The 22,343-nt window shown below is 39.6% G+C and overlaps 1 protein-coding gene across 1 annotated transcript in view; it reads right to left on the reverse strand.

The window, feature by feature from the left end:
• ranbp3b (RAN binding protein 3b) overlaps positions 1-22,343 on the reverse strand; it is a 112,411-nt gene that overhangs the window by 83,390 nt on the left and 6,678 nt on the right. Inside the window, exons 3-5 of the mRNA XM_078554746.1 lie at positions 7,640-7,684; positions 431-467; positions 4-27 (exon numbers count right to left, since the gene is read on the reverse strand). Of these exons, the coding sequence (XP_078410872.1) occupies positions 4-27; positions 431-467; positions 7,640-7,684 (106 nt within the window). The remainder of the gene's footprint in view (positions 1-3; positions 28-430; positions 468-7,639; positions 7,685-22,343) is intronic.

Below are 22,343 nucleotides of genomic sequence, written 5' to 3' on the forward strand. Positions count from 1 at the left end.
GATAGTTATCATCATCTCTGTCAGAATCTGAATAAATAAATTACATGGAGAAGGAACAGTGTTTAGAAGTTTAAAGTGTAGCCATCATTCATTAAATACCTAATAACAAGTGCAATTTTTTTTTTAAAGTTGCAATTACTCTGACTTGCAGCCAGAAAGTTACATGCAAGCTACAAGCACCCTCTAACTGACCTCAGGAATTTACAATAAACTACAATTGCCTCGGTTTGCTTTTTAGATAACTTCTCAGAGAGTACTTTAACAATGAGTTCAAAAGATGGGCTAAGCTTAACATAGCTCCATTTTAGCAACTAAGTATCAACTGTGCTTCAGACTACTTGTCTTTAGACTACCTGTGAACAAGATGATCCAATAGTATGTTTAAACAGACATAATAGAACATGAGAATTAATCAATTGAACACGCTCACCTTCTGCATCTTCAGGACTGGAGGCATCCACAGGCCTCTAAAATACAAAAAATGTCTATTATTCTCAAATTCTCCTGGTTGTGTACATCAATTATCAGTTATTTTTAAAATAAACTTCCCCCTGCCACATATCAATGTGAGACAGCAGTGTTATAATCAAAAATAAAAAAAAACAATAATTTAAAAGACTAATTATGAAAGCCAAAGACCTAGTAGTTAAGCAATCATTATTCATTTGGGGCTAAGTTACTGCAGCCGCTGAGTATTTTTTATAAATTAAACGCCGTCATAAATGTAATAAAAGGTCCAAATAACATAAACAAAAACAGAATTACCTGGAAAAACTCAGCAGGTCTGGCAGCATCGGCGGAGAAGAATAAAGTTGACGTTTCGAGTCCTCATGACCCTTCAACAGAGAAGCCCTCTATTGAAGGGTCATGAGGACTCGAAACGTCAACTTTATTCTTCTCCGCCGATACTGCCAGACCTGCTGAGTTTTTCCCAGGTAATTCTGTTTTTGTTTTTGTTTTGGATTTCCAGCATCCGCAGTTTTTTGTTTTTATCCAAATAACATAGTCAGGCACCTGATGCCTTGAGGATTCTATAGTTTGAATCAAGTTCAGTTCCTTTATTTTCGCTCAATCCTTTGCATATTCAGTGGCATCACTGAGATTTCAGTAAAATACAACTGTGGCAACATTTTTGTACTGATAAATACTTTGCACAGATTTTGACCCACCACGTGACCTATTTCTACGCAGAACATTTTCAGCTCTACAATGTGAAGTGTCAACACTTGATGCAATAAATTATTACACTACATTATTTAATACATTTCAGAGCTTCGGAAATCAGTGATATTTCAAGCATAAAGAATAGCAAATGTATCTGTCACCAACAAAATAAGGCACAAAGCTGGTCATTACAACAGGTTAGCTACGCATCCATACTGGAAAAATGTTGACAGCAAGATGGGATGATACAAATGCACATCTAAAAAGTGCTGGTATCATAGAAGCAGTCAGCAAAGTTTCAGAAGCAACACAGTGCACTGTGCAAACCTCCCGGTCTTTTTTTAGATGAACAAAGCTAGTGGACTTTAAAAAGGAATTTGGCAAAGTTCTTCCTGTGAAGCTAGTTAGTAAAGTTTAAACTGATGGAGTGGCTGACAAGTAAACTACTAAACATTTGAGAATAAGCTTTGTAATGGTCTCCTGGGCTAGCTGTTAAGGCAAAAACTCTGCAATCAGATAAATGCTGTAATATGGAGCTAGATAGATCGAATGACAACCCTCATATGTAATTATCTTCATCACCACTCTGTTTACTGGTCATAAAGCATAAAAGTAATCTTAAAATGTTACATGACAAGAAACAGGCAGTTAGTCATCTAGCTCTAATGAAACAAAGACTTAGCCTCCCAAGTTTCCCTTTATAACCGTAAAACTTTAACCCACGTAACGTGCCAGTGAATCAAGGCTGCAATTTTTTCATTTCCTTAGTATAATTTTTATAAAGGTATGCTCAAAACTATTTAAAATATCCCAATGCAGCACAACTTCTACAAATTCAAAATTATTTACTTGTTTTGGCATTCAACGCTGCAAGATGAAACAAGGATCTTGTTTGCTTCTGATAACAGCAAAAAACTGCGGATGCTGGAAATTCGGTCTGTCCGCAAGCATTACCCAGACCTCCCTGTCGCTTGCCATTTCAACACTCCACCCTGCTCTCATGCCCACATGTCTGTCCTTGGCTTGCTGCATTGTTCCAGTGAAGCTCAACGCAAACTGGAGGAACAGCACTTCGTCTTCCGACTAGGCATTTTACAGCCTTCCGGACTGAATATTGAGTTCAACAATTTTAGATCATGAACTCTCTCCTCCATCTCCACCCCCTTTCCGATTCCCCCCGCCTTTTTGTTCCCAATAATTTATATAGATTTTTCTTTTCCTACCTACTTCCTTTATTTTTAAATGTATTTCCATCCATTGTTTTATCTCTACCTTTTAGCCTTTTTTGATTCCTTCACTCCACCCCAACTAGGGCTATCTGTACCTTGCTTGTCCTGCTTTCTACCCTTAATTAGCACATTTCTTAGATAATATCACCACCTTCAACACCTCTTTGTCCTTTTGTCTGTGACATCTTTTGGTTATCTCCACCTACCACTGGCCCTCTATCCAGCTCTACTTGTTCCACCCCCCCTTAAACCAGCTTATATTTCACCTCTCTTCCATTTTTATTTAGTTCTGTTGAAGGGTCATTCAGACTCGAAACGTTAACTGTGCCCCTCTCCGCAGATGCTGCCAGACCTGCTGAGTTTTTCCAGGTATTTTTGTTTTGTCTTGTTTGCTTCTTTTTGGTCCTATATATTTATGGTACCATATTTATTGAACTGCGCATCTGCACACCAAGTTCTCTTTGCTCTTCGACTCTATTTAAAATCTTACAATTTAAGCTTATCCTACTCTTATTTCCAAAAAGTACTTAATTTTTCACTAGATCTTCCCCTATTTACCAGGCTATTAATGTCATCCCGCTGTTTTTCACAATTATCATCATTTGTCATATCTCCAAGTCTGGTGACTTATAGAATTTTATAACATTCTATAATTCTGAACAACAGATTATTGGAACACAATGATTAACCCAAGTCTGCGCCAGTGTTTTTTCCAGGAGTACCTAGTTTAATTCCACTCTTCTCCTTGTTCCTCCGCCTCTTTTAATTATAGTCTTCCAAAAAACCATCCAACTACTTTTAGAGGAGTTTATGAACTTGACTTCAACAAAAATTTGTGGCGGACAATTCCCATTAAAAAAACATCATTGGCAAAGAATTTTTTTCCAATCTCTCCTTTAATTCTTAAATGTATGCTCTCTATTTACCATCTCACTGGCCAATGGACTCAATCTATCACTCTAGCAAACTGCCAGCACATGCATGTGCTGGATGGCCTTCTGCACTGTAAAAATCGAAGGTGCTATTAGCTCTACTGTAACGCTTCATAATCCTGACAATTTAGAATTTTTTTTACACTAGCAAAATTGTCTGAAAAACTGAGAAACATATGCAAAAGCCTCAAGATCCACTACGCACAGTTAAAGTCTTTTTCCGGGAATTATGAAATATGTAGAGTCCAAGTTTGTCATGACCTGTTTGGGGTGAATCCTTTCAACAAGGAACCAATAATTTGTTGATGCCAGTAAATAGTGAGTGCACTGTTGTAAAATCCTGCAAATTATAATCAAATTAACCTAGGAAGCTTTGATCTATAAACCCAACAACTGAAGTGACTCATCTCTATTTTACCACAAAGTTCACAGGGCAAGTTGATAAGGCAATTAAGAAAGTGTGTGGAAATCTTAGCTTTGTAAATATGGGCACTGAATAAAACAACAAGGAAGTCATGTTGAACCTTCACAGATCACTGGTTAGGCCTCAGCTGGAGTATTGTGTACAACTCTGGGCATCACATTTTAGGGAGGAAGTTAAAGCCTTGGAGAGAACACAAAGGAAGTTTACCAGGGATGAAGGACTCCGGTTACGTGGAGAGATTAGAACGCACTATCCTTTACTTGAAACAGTGGTAGAAACAGATTCCATAGGAACTTTCAAAAGGCACACGAACATGTAATTGTAGAGGGCTCTGAGGAAAATGCTGGGATGTGGAACTATATTACAGAGCTCCTTAAACACCTGCACAGGTACGGTATGTCTCTTTCTATGTTGTAAAATTAAATATATTTGGAGCTACTGTACAGGGTTCTTCTACAAAATGCATCCATAAGCATTATCTATTTTGGGAACAGATGGCTAGATTAATTCGGATGAAGGCAGTAAATGAAGCTGACCTTAAGCTCACTCATCTAGAAACATCTATAGTCTCTTATGCACTGTTTCTTAAATAATTCCAAACGTTTTGCATGCAAGTCTAATCTAATAGTGGTCACTCTCCACGAGGAAATTTCTTACGAATCTTAAGCTTGTCTTTCACCAGTTTGAACCCATGTAAGGGACACTGTGCCCTGCAGTGACCATTTACCTTGAAGTAAAATTCTCTCCAATAACTTACATATACCAGCCCAGATACCTTGTTTTCACAACCCAGGGGCAGCTATAAGAAATTCCATAAATATTGCTTGTTACAGTCTCGGAAATACGGAGAAGTGCTCCAGTAGCAAGAACAGATTATGAATACCTCACACCTAATTATCTCGGTAATTTTTAAACTTTGCTCCAGGAATCTGCCCTCTAGCAGCATATCACACTTTTCTTCCCCTCCTTCCAACGGGTAAATGGCCATATGTAGTAATGTCTATCTCTAACATCATGACAACATTTTTACTTAAATCTCAGTCTGTGCTTTCCCTTGAAAACAATCAAGCTTGACTTTATTCCTATGGGCTCTGGAGGATGCTTCATGAAGAAAAATTACACTGTCATCAACTCTAAGGTCCAAATATAGTTAAGACTGTAACCTGTGCTGTTGTATCAGGCATTTTGATATGGATCCCAGTTTGTCCAGTGCACGCAGTAGCTGCTTGGATTATCATCACAAGAATGAACTCAGTTTAGGCACAGGGAAATGTGGCAATGTAATTTAAAGAAAGCCTGACATGAAAAGCAAATATTTCATGAACAAACCAACAGTAGGTCAAATAAAAACAAAGACATGAGTAAATCGGTATAGGCAGATCAATCGGTGAAATACTCAGAATCGACTGAAGTACTGAGAAGAAACAATGAAAAGAATTCTGTCAACAGATCCAGAAAATAGTGCTGAGCACCAACCAGCATACAATGATGACTAATAACGTGCAGGGTATTTAACGTAAAGTGAGGTAAAGAGGATGATGGTAATCATCAATGACCAAGGACATGGGGAAAGGTATACATAGCATGAACTTAACGGTAAGAAGCAATGGCCAACGAAGAAAAACAAAAACTAGAACTAGTTGTTGGTGAGGACAAATGTAGGGGTTTACAGAAGGCAGTTCCACCTTTCTTCATAGAACTATAGAATGATTACAGCACAAAAGCCCATTGGTTTGTCATGTCCATGCCAGTTCTTGCAAGACCAATTTAGCTAGCCCACTCTCTGGCCCTTTCTTTGTATCCCTGCAATACTTTTCCCTTCAGGTGCTTATTGAATTTCCTTTTGAAAACGACGATTGAATCTGCCTCCATCGCCTTTTCAGACAGTGCATTCCAGATCATAACCACACGCTGCACTGCATTAAAAAATAGTTCTTCCTCATGTCACTTTTTTTTGCCAATCACTTTAAATCCGTATCCTCTGGTTCTTGACCCTTCTGCCAGTGGGGATATATTCTATCTTCTGTCTAGACTCCCCATGACTTTGAGTACCTCTATCAAATCACCTGTCGAGAACAACCCCATCTTCTCCGATCTACCTCTGGAACCATTATTTTCTGCATCTGCTCTAAAGCTTTCATATTCTTCCTGAAGCACAGTACCTAGAATTGGTTGTAAACTCCAGTGGAGGCCAAGCCAGTATTTTTTAAAGGTTCATCATAACTTCTTCGCTTTGGTACTGAATGCCTCTATCGATAAAGCTCATATTCCAGTCTGCCTTTTTAGCCACTTTCTCAACCTGCCCTACCATGTTTGACGATTTATGCACTTATATCCCCCAGGTATATCTGTTCCTGTAATGTGTTGGATCACATCACTTCAGTAATGCCCAATGTAATGACACCATTAAAGCAGTTATTTTCCCAAGGCGATAGGTGCTGTCTGCTCATGGTAGATTACTAAATGTCTGAAATTTAAAAACCAAAGCATGGCTTAAAAAGTGGGGAAGGAGTATCACCATCACAGAATCACAGCGCAGAAGAGGCCCTTTGGCCCATCAAGTCTGCGCCATCTTGTTACCAACTCTTGCAGGAAAAGAATTAAACTGGCTTCACCCCCCAAATTTGTATACAAAGGCCGGACAAATATGTACCTCCAAATAGTAGACTTGTAGATGCCAAATAAATTCAAGCTCTAAAATAATATTTGTACAGAGAGAGAGATGAACCCAAGCAACTTCAGATGCATAAAGGGCTGATACCATTTATATTTTAAAAAGTAAGCTTACTGTCTGATGGAAGAAATCTTGTTACTTATAAAATTGATGAAATTTTGAAAACACCTTAAAAAAGATAAATTATATTGCGTACTACAAACTGAAAGAAAAACAGATGCCAAGAACACTGACATTTTCTATCATCATCCTACCAATTTGAGAGTTGCAAACCTGACTGGCTAATAAACGTGGGTCAGATTTTGATGAAAGACTAATAGCACATGAATGCTGCATATCATTAAGTTGAAAATCAGCCTGAAACTTGGAGAGCAACAGATACCTGTTGAATTACAAATCACAACAGTAGCTGACTGACTGCACTGCTCCACTGTTATGGAAAGTTAAGACTAGTAATTAACAGTGCAAGTACTATTTTAAAGATGTGATAAGTGATAATGACTGCTTGCCAGAAAATAAGCAAACTTACAGAATTTGATTCCTTCAAGTTATGAGTTGTTGTTGGAGATTTTTAAAATGTAAAATGTTAGCTTTTTTCCTTACTTTGTCTTTTTTAAAATCTCTTTCAATCTAATGTTTTCCCCTCTTAAATTCTCTTTCTGTTCATATTTTAACATTGAATTCATCCACGCTAATTCACTCTCCCTGGTCCTTCCTCTGCTTATTTCTCAATCCTTTAATCTATTTGGTTAAAGAGATAGACTGTCGCCCCCTTTTTAATCAAGGTCCCAAATACCCAGCTGCTCTGTTCTCAGCGCGCAGTAGCAGTAACTTTATGGGCAATATTTTTTTTTTTAAAAACCTGAACATGCATGGAGGAGTTTAACTAGCACAACGTAATGTGCCAAGCTCAAATAAAAACTGGGACAATTTTTTTAGTGCCCAAGTTAATCTGATTCATTTTCCCAGTGCCTCCCTTAAGATAGCCCTGCTTTCTGGACAAGGTCCAATCAGGTAATTCAGCAATTTGCAAAATGCCACCAATATTTGTAAGTTTCTAACCTGTTCCATTAGAGTGTGTTCTCTCTCCTGAGCTCCTCTATATTGCGCTACAGAATCTTAAACTGAATTCTCTCTCATCTCTGGGTTCAATTAACCCAACACTCTCTCATCTCAATCTTGGTGTCTTTGAAAAGTTCCTTGTATTTATTGTTACCTTGTTTGATGGCGGTGTAGGCGAGGTCATTGGTTCAAGTTTTTCCTATAAACACAGCAGTTATAATAAACATTTTTAAAATTCTAAATATAAAAATCAAAATGCAGCACATATTACTTAAACATAATTTAACTTAATACAGTACAATATAAAATTAAAGCATAAGTTAACATATAGGACACTGGACAATATTTAAACGTTACTTTTTCTCAACAATTTCTTAATTTTCACTCATCCTTTAGTGGGGCATGTTGCACCTTTTGATAACTCATGCAAATAGTCAGGTGTAGATATCAAGGAAAAGTGTTGGAAGCCTATCAAACTTCTTGTAGGTTGGGGGGTAGTGTGTGAGAGAACATGACAGCTGGGACTGACGCAGTTTTCATCTGATATCTAGGCACAGTTCCAGGAGGTCACTCAACATCAAACAGCGTCCGAAACCATAGGCAATTCTCTCCTTAATTCAGGGGTGCAGAGGCCAATAATAGTGCCCCTATCTTATTCCGGCTGGAATCAGCTATTAAGCACAGGCTAGTGATCAAGCCTGGGATCTTGTTGGTCTGCATGGATCACCTATTCGCTAAGTAAACCTGATGAACCATTTGGGGGAAGTACATTTTAACACTTAAAATGTTAAATGAGACAGATAGGACAAATAGCAGATAGAAGAAACACCATGAACAGAAAAAAAGAGAGGTTTATTTTCATTTAGACCTTAAGATGAAGTGACAACTCCATACTAAAGAGTACCAACATAGAAGAGCAAACAATAGCAAGGTAAATCAGAGTACATTACACCAGGCTTGAAAATTGGAGAAAGAAAAAGTGGTCTTTATATTAAGTTCTTCAAAATGTTCTCCTGCTGAATCACGAGCACTTAAGGAAGGGTCAAAACAGTGTGAAGGATGCCAACAGCATTATAAAGAAGAGGAAAGAATACGAAGTAAGTGGCGAAGCCGTGGTTAGCTGTTAAAACAATGGTTACACTTGCAAAAGATATGGAAAATGGTGTTTTTGAATGACTGAAAAATAGATTTCCACAATCTAAGTGATGGGCAAGGAAAAGATCCAGGTATGATCTGGTCAGATCTGCAACAGATCACTAGGCTAGTTCTACACTAAGGATGCTCAAACTTGAATCACACAGAATTGAGGGAGCAAAGATGGGGACTGTAACAGGAGAAAAACAAGGATAGGAGACAATTGTGGTTCTACTGGGGACAAGAATATTGAATGAAGTAAAGGGTGAAAGAGCAGTTAAGCAGAGCACCAAAATTGAGGGATCTGGGGATTTGACAATGCATTGTAGGTGACTTGGGGAGACATTTTGCACAGATGATTGCATTGAGATTGAAGGAGGTTAGTAAGATGGTGGGTGGTGGAGAAGAGGATGTGGTCAGAAATGGTCTTGTCAATGATTGAGACTAAATGTGCAAAAGACACAAGAGATAACAAAGTTGTGGAGATTGCAGAACATATAGGTAGGGGAGTTTAATGAAGTGTGAAATTAAGAGAAAGCACTGAATTTGCCCCCTGGAGATATGGGGCAAAGGGAGTTGAGATAGAGAGACTGTAGTCGCCAAGGATGAGGAAAGGCTTGGTACAGAGGCTAAGGAAAAAGAGAGTAGAGAGAAGATCTGGGGAAGGACGTCAATGTGGGCCTTGGAGGTTGTATGTTATGCTGTTTTCAAATGAATGGCAAGAATGGAGGTGATGACATGATTAAAAGGGAAGCTGCTATAATGGAAAATTAGATGGATCAGGTGAAAAATATAGCCACAGGTAGACTTCTGGAATCTTTACTTAAAAAGTGCAATGGTCATCATCATAAGCACTCCCTGAAGTAAACATTTTATGCTCCAACAACCCTTTCTTGTAAAAGAATTCTAACCTCCCTTCTCATTCTCAGTGATAATTTTAGCTTGATCAGCTCTTGTCATTGATTCCCCAACTATAAGAAAGTCCTTCCCTATTCATTCCATAAAAGTCTTCATAAATTTTAAAGCATCTATTAAATCTTTTTTCAGTTTTCTCTGCATTCCAGTATCACAGGTCTCACCTCATGGTTAATTTCTAATGCCTCGCGTCATACTGGTGAATCCAAACTGCAATTGTTTGAAACGCTGGCTGGCTGTTCATCCAAATCGTGCAGTATCTTTCCATTGAGCACTTACTTACTTTTCTCCTAAATTGTATTATCTCACCCATATCTACATTAAATTTCATCTGCCAGCTATGCCCATTTCCTCTAATCTATGACTTCCTGGTATCTTCCTGCCTCATTGTGGTGGACCTTCTATTTTTGTCCTCAGCTAATTTTAATTGTATTTCATACATCCAATATATATTTATTAAATACACACACACACGCATGTAAAAGTGAATCTAGCAGGCTCCTGAAGTATACCGCTTTCCAACCCTTCTCCAATCCGAGCAACACCCATTTACTCTGCTTCCAGCCCTTCTCCAATCTGAGCCACACCCATTTACTCTGCTTCCAGCCCACCAACCAACTTTGTTACTTTGCTACTACATTTCCTCTTGCATCACACACCTGGTGTCACAAAGCACTTCACCAAAAGTAATTAATTGGTTGAGAAGAGCAGTTACTTTTGTTTTGTAAGCAATTTTGTAGCAGTAATAAAGAATGGATCACATTTGACTGTAGGTTAATAGTGCTCATCATTATTTACAGCCAAACTGGGCAGCAATTTCATGAGTACACATGTACAGTTAAATGTAAGAATCTGAAAGTTGTTGTTCTAGATGCACTGCCTTCTGTAAGCGGCATAAAAACTGCACTTCATCATCTGGATCTCCTTTCAAATGTACTGAATGGCATGAAGTTTCTGTATTGACATTGTAGATACTGACTAAACTCACCAAAACACTTAGGTTTGTCCATTCCAGTTTAAGTACCCTTCTAAAGGTGAGGTAAAGTCTTAATTACTGCCAATCTCTCTAACAATGAAAATTAACTTTTACAAGGTGGGAGCTCATTCCTTTAGCTTTTAATTATTGGAGATTTTTTTAACTTAAGTAATTAAATTCTGTCTCATGCATATCTTTCAGTCTTTTCTTCCTTCTCTTTATTTTGCTTTTTATGCCTGATATGGGATTGAATTTAGTACTCCCTGGTTCTGACTCTGTGCTGCTCATTAATAATTGTTCAGTCTGTGTGGTTTACAAACATAAGAACTAGGAGCAGCAGTAGGCAATTCAGCCCCTCGAGCCTGCCCTGCCATTCAATACAATATGGCTGATCTCATTTTGGCCTCAACTCCAATTTCCCGCCCTCTCCCCATAACCTTTCAACCCATTACTAATTAAAAATCTGTCTATCTCCTCAAATTTATCCAACGTCCCGGCATCCACTGCCCTCTGAGGTAGAGAATTCCGCAGATTCATGACCCTTTGAGAAAAGTAACTCCTCCTCATCTCCAATTTAAATCTACCACCCCTTAGCCTAAAACTATGGCCTCGTTCTAGAATGCCCCACAAGGGGAAACATCCGCTCCACGTCTACTTTGTCTATCCCCTTTAGCATTTCATATACCTCAAATAGATCTCATCTCATCCTTCTAAACTCTAGCGAGTATAGGCCTAAACTGCTCAATCTCTCCTCATCAATCTAGTGAACCTCCTCTGAACCGCCTCCAATGCAACTACATCCTTTCTCAAGTAAGAGGGCCAAAACTGTGCACAGTATTCCAGGTGCGGTCTCACCAATGCCTTGTACAGTTGCAACAACACTTCCCTATTTTTATACTCTATTCCTTTAGCAATAAATGCCAAAGTTCAATTTGCCTTCCTTATTACCTGCTGTACCTGCATACTAGCTGTCAGCGATTCATGCACGAGGACACCCAGATCCCTCTGCCCTGAATCATTCTGAAGTTTCTCTCCATTTAAATAATAAGTCACCTTTTTATTCTTCCAACCAAAATGGATAACCTCACACTTATCACGTTAAACTCCATGTGCCAAATTTTGGCCCATTCACCTAACCTGCCTACATCCAAGATACACAGTTGTTCGTCCAATTCACAAGATCCCAGATGCTTTGTTGAGGGCACTGAACTGTTTGGCTGACAGCAACTTGCCATGCAAAAGGCCCACAGAAAGTCGAATGGCAAGTGCAAGTCTTATGAGCTCCACAGACTGTCATTCCATTGACCCTGACGACCAAAGCAGCAAACCTCCATGTACAGAACAAACATCTATGCTACAGGTTTCTTAGTTCACATAACCACAAACATATTGTTTTGGAGGAATGCCAAGCTAAGCTAGTCAAGTTTGAGAAGAGTAGTAGAAGTTGTTATTCCAATTGATACGAGAAGCTCCTGGAATTAACTTGCTGCTGCTGAGTCACCAGGTGTCAATGTGTGAATTAATTCACATATAGATTTGAGCACAAAATTGCAGCTGACACTTCAGTGTAACAGTGAGGGAGTGCTGTACTGTTGGAGGTGCTGTCTTTCAGATTGCCCTCTCAGGTGAACATAAAACTTCCTGTGACAAGATCAGGGGAGTTTCCCTGGTGTCCTGATCAACATTTATCCCTCAACTGACTTCTCTAAAACAAGTTATCTGGTCATTATCACACTAATGTTTGTAGGACCTGGTGTGCAAATTCCAAAATATACACATGTATAAATAAGGCTACAGGATTTCTATCTAGTATTATGTTCACCTTTTAAATGGAAATTGCGCACTTACAGTACCACCTATAAATGCAACTGCTACACAGCCTGGTATAGGTGTTCTCAATGTATTTTCAGATGGGTCAGTGTGATTAACTCAGCATTTCAATATGTAATAGATTACTAGATGCCCTGTGGCATCGCTTACATTGAGTCACAGTAAAACTGTTTTAGTGGAATGATCATATAATGTAGGGAATAGCAGAGCCACTAATTTACAATGATAGAATAAGTAAAATTTGTTTTTTATGAAGGAAATACTCTGCAATTTTACTTATGTTTCTTGGAGCATTGAATTTTGCAATGGGCCCATTATTTTCTGAAAGCTGTGAGGGAATAACCTTTATGTAATGTACCAGCAGGGGAGGGTTGGAACTAATGAAGAGATGGAGAGGATTTCTAAGTAGCAGGCAGCAGGGGTGAAGGAAATTTTAACATTAATGAATAGTTAGAGCAATCATTTGGAGAAGGGCTGCAGAAAAAGGCATTTTCAAAGCAGGACTTGAGAAAAGGCCAGACTGCATCCAAGCTGGAGATACCAGGCTTCCAGCTGGCTGTCCAAGTTGCTATTGAAAAAAAAAACAGGAGGCAACAAGTGCTGGAAAAGGTAGGACAACCGTGCAGCAGGAATGTAACTTCATTGAGTCGAAGGGGGCTTAATGGGGAAGCGGATGCAATGGGGATGGATTTAGCAGGCAAAATGGAGAGAACTAATGAACTTATACTGCAGGCACCAAGCCTATTGCACAGCAGGGCATGGTCATTAAGGGGAGGGAGCAGGGCCAATGATTGATGCACCATGAAGAAAGCAACAGAAAGCCAGTGGAGTGGAAATGCCATTCCAAGCGGGAGTTTTTTCTCCTGTTCCAAAGGAAATGACAGGATCTCCTTTCTCCTCCATTGCTCCCAACCTAGGGTGGAGCTGGACTCTTGCACAGAAAGTGCCCTTGCAGAGAGAGAGAGAGAAGGCGGAATAGGGTGAAGAATATTAGATGCATAGTATGGTGAGGTGAGAAGCGGATCAGCCTCAGGTAAGGGGAGAGAGTCTGACCAGAGGTCTTCCAGGAAACACAAGCCAAGGCATAGACCGAGTAGAGGGTAGGACATCAAGGGCAGAAAACGCAATGGCATATTATTATAAAACTCAGAAAATGGCTCCAGGCTGCAATTCTGGCTGTGCTTTGAAACACCAATCAGCAGTAAAGCTGGATTTTATATACAACAGCAGGTGTGAGAGTCAATTGACAATTTGGAATGGAGTACTCTATGAGGGTGGCATGGGGCTGCTGCAATTAGAGAAACAGAAAAGCAAATTTATTACAACACATGAGCTTCTCTGCAACATAAGCTGAGGGGGATGTAGGTCTTGTACGAGATACACCACTGACTCAAGGAAGTAATTGCATAACAAATTTACAGAGGCAGTTTAGAGTATAAATATGGTTAAATGAAGTACAATCAAATGCACAGCAAAGTTAGAATTTCATTACATTCTAGATATATAGGTTACTGCAATAATAATAAACAAAGTGACATTGGGTATCACATTTTTAGACTGTAAAAATACATGCAGCACACCAGCAATTTGATAGTTGAAGAGGAAAAATTATGTAATAGGGAAAGTGCGCTGTTTAGAAATTTGCCTTCAACAGGAGAGCCATCAATGCAAATTTCTCAAGATGCAAAGGGGTTTCAACTTAGACAGACTTTGGGAGTTGACTATTAATTTATAATCATATCCTATTACATTGCTAAAGGATGTGTCTTCTAAAAAGATTGAGATTATGAACAATGGGGGCAGGGAGGGCTAACACTTGCCTTCACCCTGCCTTTCTTTTCTGGCTACGATTCCCCACTCCACCACCTTTTAAGGTTATTGCCTTTTCTTTATTTCCATTGATTTTTAAAAACTTTTATTACACATGCACCCAAATCACCCAGCAAAAAGCAATATGAAGGGGCAGGAAAGAAACAACAAACGGGGTCAATTCAAAAATGCACAGAGGCAAAACACTGCAACTCAAAGCCAAGCTTAGGGACTCAAGTTTTAAGAAAACAAAGCAAGTCCAAGACCCCGGAGACTTTATAGTTGGAATTGAGTCAGGAGTTTGTGGCTTCAAGTCCCACTTCAGGACTTGAACACAAAAATCAAGGTTAATACTTCAATGCAGTACTGAGGGAGTGCTGCATTGTTGGACATGCCCCATTCTGGATGAGATGTTAGAGAATCCCTATCTGCCTTTCAGATGGATGTAAAAGATTCCAATGGCACTATTTATTCCTGACATCCTGGTCAATATTTAACCCTCAACCAACATCACTAAAATTGATTATCTGGTATCACCTTCCTGTTTGTGGGAGCTTGCTGCGTGAAAATTGGCTGTTGCATTTCCTACATTACAACAATAGCTAATATCAAAAGTACTTAATTGGCTGTAAAGCACTTTGGAAGGTGCTATGGTCAGGAAAGGCGCTGTACAAACGTAAATCTTTCTTTTTAGTTGGGAGTTGTGTATAGGCCCCTGGAAGCAGCTTTGAAGTGATAGATCATATAATGGCAAAGGTTAGTTAAGAATGTAGCAAAGGCGATGTGGTTTCAATGGAAGATTTTAACTTTCATATAGATTGAGATAAACAGGCTAGCTCATGTCAGAAAAATAGTGAAATTATTGAGTGAGTTCAGGATAGCTTTCTGCAACAAAACATCCTGGAATCACCAAGGGGCAGCTTGATCAGATTTAGTAACAAGTAATAAATCAGATTTAATTAATAGCCTAACAGTGTGAGAACATTTATCCATTAGCCATCATAATATGATGAGAGTTCATAGTGTTTGAAAGGGAGAAACACAAAACAGCTGCCAAGATTCTATATTTAGGCAAGACTGGCTTCAATGCAATAAAACAGAGACTGTCCACAGTAAACTGGCCACTAGTTAGAACATTGACAGATCATCAGTGAAGGTGATCAAAAAACTTGTGACACAGAACCAATTAGTACCTCTAAGGGCAACAGCTCCACTTTCAATAAAAATACAGCCATTGACAACTAAAAAGATAAGAGACCAACATAAAACTAAATGAAAAAACATACAATAACACAAAAAAAAATCCACAGACCCTCACAACTGGAAGAGATACAAAGAACAACAAAACATGATAAAAACAGATAGAACAATAAAAGGGGAGGTATGAGAAAAATCAACACACAATTCGTTTTAGGAAAAAGGAGTGGTCAGGGTTAATGTGGGCCCCTTGAAAACCGATGACAGCAATATTGTCAATGAAAATAAAGAAATGGCGGACACATTGAATTTATGTCGGTATTTATAGGAGGAAGAGGACAACATAGCAGACATCTCAAAGAAACTAATATTGAATCAGGGGCAGGGTACATTGATGGCTGCACAATGTTTAGTATCATTTGCAACACCTCAGAAAATGAAGTAGTCTGTGCCCTCAAGCAGCAACACCTGGACAATATTCAGCTGATATGTGACAAGTAATATTTGTGCTACACATGGTAATGATCATCTCCAACTAGAAAGAATCAAACTACCTCGCCTTGACATTCAATGGAAGACGCCACCTTCAACATCCTGGGATCACCACTGAACATAAGCCAACTGGACCAGCCACATACGTATACTGAGGCTACAAAAGCAGTTCAGAGGCTGGGCATTTTGTGTTGAGTAACTCGCCTCCCAACTTCCCAAAACCTTTCCAGTATCTACATGCTAAGAGTGCGATGGAATACTCTCCACTTGCATGCATGAGTACAGTTCCAATAACATTCAAGAAGCTTGACACCATCCAGGACAAAGCAACCATCTTGATTGGCACCTACCACATTAAGCATTTACTCTCTCCACCCCCAATGCACCATCTGCATTGTGTGTACCATCCACAATATACATTGCAGAAACTAACTCACCAAGGCTTCTTCAAAATCACCTTCCAAACTCTCAACCTCTACCACCTTGAAAAACAAGGGCAGCTAATGTATGGGAAAACCACCACCTGCATGTGTCCCTCCAAGTCATACACCACCCTGACTTGGAATTATATTGCCAGTCCTTCATCATGACCGGGTCAAAATACTAGAACGCCTAACTTCACACCAATGTGAGTGTATCTACAGTTCAAGAAAGCGGCTCACCACCACCTTCCCGAGAGCAATTAGGAATAGGTGATAAATACTGGCATCACTAGAAACACCCACAGTCCATGAACAAATAAAAATACACTTTCAGCTTAACAGAGAGAGCCATTTGTAAAGGATGGGTCATACCTGATGAATCTGGTTAAGTCTTTTTGAAGAGGTGATTTAAGTAGTGGGCAAGGGAATGTCTATGTCTATAGACTTCCAGAAAGCATCCACTAAAGTCTCTCATGAGAGGCTGATAGGTAAAGTTGAAGTTCATGGAATTTAAGTCAAATTATTTACCTGGTTAGGAAACTAGCCGAGTGTCGGAAACAGAGAGAAGGAATAATGGGCAGATACTCTAATTGGCAGGATGTGATTAGTGGAGTTCAGCATCTGTGTGGTGGGCCTAAACTATTAACTGTATTCATCAAGAACTTAGATGACAGGATAGAAAGTCACCTATCCAAGTTTGCCAATGACACAAAGATAGCCAGCACTCTAAGCAATGTAGATGAAGGCATAAAACTACAGAAAGATATTAATAGGTTATGGGCAAAACTGTGGAAAATGAAATTCAATGTAGGCAAATGTGAGGTAATCCACTTTCTAGATAGTAAAAAGCTAAAAACAGTGGCGGTCCAAGGTCCAAAAAGACATGGAATACATGAAGGGGGGACGGTGGGGGGGTGGGGGCTTCATGTACATAGATCATTAAAATGTTTTGTTCAAGTATAGAAAATATTCATAAAGACATAAAGGTTAATGGAATGCAAGCCTTTATACTCAAAGGACTAGAATACAAATGGATAGAAGTCATGCTTCAGCTATTCAAAGTCCTGGTTAAACACACCTGGAAGTCTGTGAGCAATTCTAATCACCACACCTTATGGTGGATATATTGGTCTAGGAGAGAGTGCAGCACAGATTTACCAGATGATACCTGGACTCCAAGGGTTAAATTACAAGGAGAGATTGCACAAAGTTGCATTGCCTGGAATTTAGAAAGTTAAGAGTTAAGTTGATCGTAGTTTTCAAGATGTTAAAGGGCATTGATAGATGAGATAAACTATTTCCATTGCTCGGGGAGACCAGGTCCAGGGTGTAGTCTAAAAATTAGAGTCAGGCCTTTCAGGACTGAAGTGAAGAAACACGCAAAGGGTGGCAGAAGTTTGGAATTCTCTTTCAGCAAACAGCAGTTGGTGCAAGGTCAATTGTAAATCTGAGATTAATAGATTTATATTAACCAAAACTGTTAGTGGGTATGGGGCAGAGGCAGGTATATAGATTAGGTCACAGATCAACCGTGATCATCGAACAGTAGAACAGATTTGAGGGGCTAAATGGTCTCCTCCTGTTGTTTGGTGAGAAGTGCTTTCTGTACTGGAAGAGCGAACATGTGGCTTTATTGGTTTTTCAACAATTCTTGTTGAAATTAGGTTAGAAACAATTTTAAGCCTAAGTGACAGGATGGATAGGGAACAATTATGGCTGCTCAAAGAAACTGGTCATTTTTCCTAAATGGGAACTTTTTGAGAGACAGTGGAATGAATAACTGTCTATGATTTTTAATTGGTTTCTTTTTAGTGAATGTTCAGTTACAAACTCTGAAATGAAAGCTTAATAGTTTAGTCACCAAATAGTTAACTGACTAAATGCAAATTAAACAACAGCAATAGGTTAGCTCTTGGGATGTGAACCATCTGTTACACACTCGGTGTTAGTTCTACGCCACTGAAGTCTGCACTGCTTCTGAACCAAATCCCTCAATTGTCAAATTTTCTATGTATTATGTAAATCTGCCTGTAAAATTCATACTCATTACATTTTTAAAGCCCAGAATGCCCAGCAACATCTCAGGCAGCTAATAATAACAGCAGAACGGGGGTGGTTGTATGGCTAAATAATAATGCACAAGTGAATCTGCGGAGTAGCACTGGCATACTATCAGAATTTAGCAGAATTGAAACAGGCTCTTAATGGATCACAATACTCCAGTGGGGGCACTAAAATTTCAGGGTTTAACAACACAAAGTATACGGTGAAAGAGTCTCATGGTCTGTCAGAACCAGGGTGGAGAGAGGAATATGTGTCAGGTTTAAAAGCATTGGGGCGGGATGGGTTGGTCTTGGATCTCAAAGCGTGGGGAATTGGTTCTTGGTGTTTAAGAACATGGCCACCTTCTAAATTTTCAGAGAAGTTGCAGGCCTGAATAAAAGAGGAATACCAACTTCTATCAATACTGGATGCAAAGGGTCCAGGGGCCTACAAAATGGTGTGGGAAGGAGCAGTGAATTTTGAACCACTGGGTGCAAAGTTTTCTGGAGTATGGTAATACAACAAAAGATTCCAGGGACCAGAAAGAAATGGGGTCCTGTGGGCTGCTGTCTCAGATTGACAGCAAGTAGGTTTTGGGTTTCAAGAACACAGAGAGGAGCTGCATGTCAGTAATGGGGATGAGGGTTCTGGTGCCTTTAGTATTGCTGAAGGGCTTCCAGTGATTAATCATATTGTGGATGCCAAGCTCAGTACACACAGAATACTTAGCCTCTGAGCAGTTCTGCTAGTCATAGCATTTATGTGGCTGGTCGAGTTGAGTTTCTCGATTTACATGGCGAGGATCTCCTTGATTGTAAGCCTTTGAAGGTTATGGGGAAGTAGTTGAACTCTCTCTTGTTTGGGATCGTTATTGCTTACTTATTTGGCACAAACGTTACTTGTTACTTGAGTTCAAGCCTGTGGTCCAGGTCTTGTTGCATGTGGGCATGGACTGCTACATGTTCTGAGGAAATGGAGCTGAACACTGTGCGATTAGCAACAGCCCCACTTCTGATCTGGTCAACTCCCAGAAACAACAAATGACCAGATAATCTATCCTTGTTAAGTAGACTGACGGATAAATATTGGCCAAGACACCAAATAATCCCATTGCTCCTCTTCGTAACAGTGCCTTTGGATCTTTTACATTCACCCGAGAACATCCCTTGCAAAAATCAGCACCTCCCTTTAAGGGAATCCCACCCTGCAGTTTAAAAGTCCCTTTGTGATGCTAAATAAAAAAACAAATTTACTTAATGCCTAAGGGAAGAAGAAAAAGTTAAGTAATGGTTAGGTATAGCTGCAATTCTTATAGTTTAGAAACAATTAAGTGTGACAAAATCGTAACTGAAAAAGTAAGAAGTGTGGCAAAACAAGAAATTCCACAAAGCTGTTACACTTGGACTCCAAGGATTAAAATGAGAGGACTGGTTACACAAACTTTGTTACTTTGGCATATACCAGCTAGAATGGAACATTCCTAGTCTAACAGCCTGTTTTGGCTGTCACAAAAGCCTGTGATACTCAAAATAATGTTTTGAAACTGCATGCAATTGCAGGCTCTGGGCACTGGGTGATGCTAAAGAACAGCTTTTCATCTTCTCAGCCAGACTTGCTGTGTCATCTTAAAAGCAAAATACTGCAGATGCTGGAAATCTGAAGTTAAAACAGAAAGTGCTGGAAATACTCAGCAAGTCTAGCAGCATCTGTGGAAAGAGAAACAGAGTTAACATTTTGAATCGAATATGACTCTTTCATTCTCCACAGATGTGGCTAGAGCTGCTGAGTATTTCCAGCATTTCGTTTTTATTGCCGTCATTTTTTTTAAACCATGCAAGGCAACTGTGTAAGGTTAACAGATTAGCTTGCATTTCATCAATTTAACCTTTTTAAAAACAATGATTGGCTCTGCTTCTCCACAGCACAAAAGATCTATTCATTTTTTTACTCTAAAGTCAGCCCCGGTCCTTTTTGTTATAATGTGCATGTGAAGTAGAGGGTGTGGTTCAGTTGCTGATCCCCATCTTACTGCAGGACCATGGTATTGAGGGGTTGGGGACATGCTGGTGCACAGTTGAGTATGATTGAAGTTTTAGCACCAAAGTAAAATAAGCACACTAACACGTGCATTCGAGCAACACAATGTAATGATGCAGTCGTGCAATGCCACACAATGAGGTGTGATCCAACTGTGATTTCTCCATGCAACAATTTCTTAATTTCTCAGGAAGGAAAGAAATGAAACTGGCAATCAGCACCGCTTGCATCACCGCAGATTTATAATATTCTCTACCTTCCCCTATGCTCTCCTCTATCCTCTCTCCATCACCACCAACCACCCCCCAAACCATACATAACATTTTATCCACCCAAAAGACTTCCTCCTCATGTACTCTCTCTTCCAAATTCATTCTGTTCCTTCTTCTCTCTCAACCTCACAATATACACAATAACCTTCTCCTCATCCCTTCCACTCGCCAAACACTATCGCTTTTACATGTACTCTTGTCCTTCATTCTTAGACTTTCCTCCAGCCTGTACTTACCATATTTGCTCTTGCTCTGGTGTAAATTCTCTTTCGCTCTCTGCTTGTGCACACATTCTCACCTGAAGCATTTCTATCCAGCTTTTCTATACCAGCATCTCGGGGGCACTCCCTCTACCCCTTGTCCACAATCCTCCTCTTACCCCACCCACTTCATTCCCATCACATTTTTGAATTCTCCTCTCCTGCATCCTCTCCTTTATTTTACATTTGCACCCCTCCTTCTCATACACACTCTTTTGCTATCACATGTTAACTCTCCTGATATAACCCTTCTGTTATATTTATATAACACTTTAATGTAAAACAAACATGTCATGGTGCTTCAGATAGGCACAGGGAATTTAATGCCACACCCAGAAGGGGGAAGGTTAAGAGGCTTGACTGAAAGCTTGATCAAAGATAGAAATCTTGGGAAGGAGGAGTGGTGTGCAGGTTTTAATACAGACTTCCAGAGAATAGGACACATGTGGATGAAAGTTCTGCTTCCAGCGGTTGGACGAAGGAATGAGATGGTCCACAAAAGGCAGAAGTTAAAGCAACAGAAATTCTGAGGTGTAAGGAGGAAGAGAATTCATGGCTGGAATGAGATTTCATTGATGAGGTAGGCAAGGGCATGGAGAAATTTGAAGGCAAGGACAATAATATTAAATTGAACACCTTGGGGGGCAGGGATCTAATGTAGGTCTGCGAAGATAAGCAACGGGAGAGGAGAATTTATTGTAGTGGAATAGGAGATTGGAAATTTATGAAGAATAGAGGCAAGGAGACCAGCACAGACATCAAAAAATAGGCTAAAATAGACAATATTGCAGGGGTGAAAGTAAATCATCTTCATGAATAAACTTAACAAGGTTATTCAGGGCACCAAGATTATGAAAGGTGTCTTTCAGCCCAAGACAGTGGCCAGAAAAAAATGCTATCAATACGAACATTTGTGGCAGATGTTGAAGTCGATGGTTTCAGTGTTCTCAATGTTGACCTGATAAAAGTTGTGACTCATCCAAGACTAGATGTCAGATAGGCATTCCTACAGCAGTCCAGGGAACTGATGGAGAGATGGAGCTGGGTGTCACTGGCAAACAAGTGTGAAAGCTGAGCCCATATAATGCATTGTTCTCTCTCTCTCTCTTATGCGCTCATTCTGTCCCATTTCCCGCTCATGTACTTTCCCCTTTCCTTTGTCCCTCTCCAGGAATAAAAAGGTAGTAGGTCTGACAGCACCACAGAAGGAATAAATTAGTCAGGCCCCTTTATAAATAGCTATGTTCAGGACAATGTCATGTCTAACTTTTTAACAAGGCTACTTTCTAGAGGACACGATAGCACAATAGATTAATGAAGAGGCCACGGATTCTGGGACTTTATGCACTGGAGACTGACAATATTAAAGTCTGCTTGCTTTCTGAAATGAATTTGAGGCAGTCTAAATCTTACCCTAAAGCTATCACAGTGTATCCAAAATAGGCAAGTGATCCACATCCCAATGATGATG

This window comes from Cetorhinus maximus, chromosome 13, assembly GCF_964194155.1.
Source record: "Cetorhinus maximus chromosome 13, sCetMax3.hap1.1, whole genome shotgun sequence".
Lineage (NCBI taxonomy): Eukaryota > Metazoa > Chordata > Chondrichthyes > Lamniformes > Cetorhinidae > Cetorhinus > Cetorhinus maximus.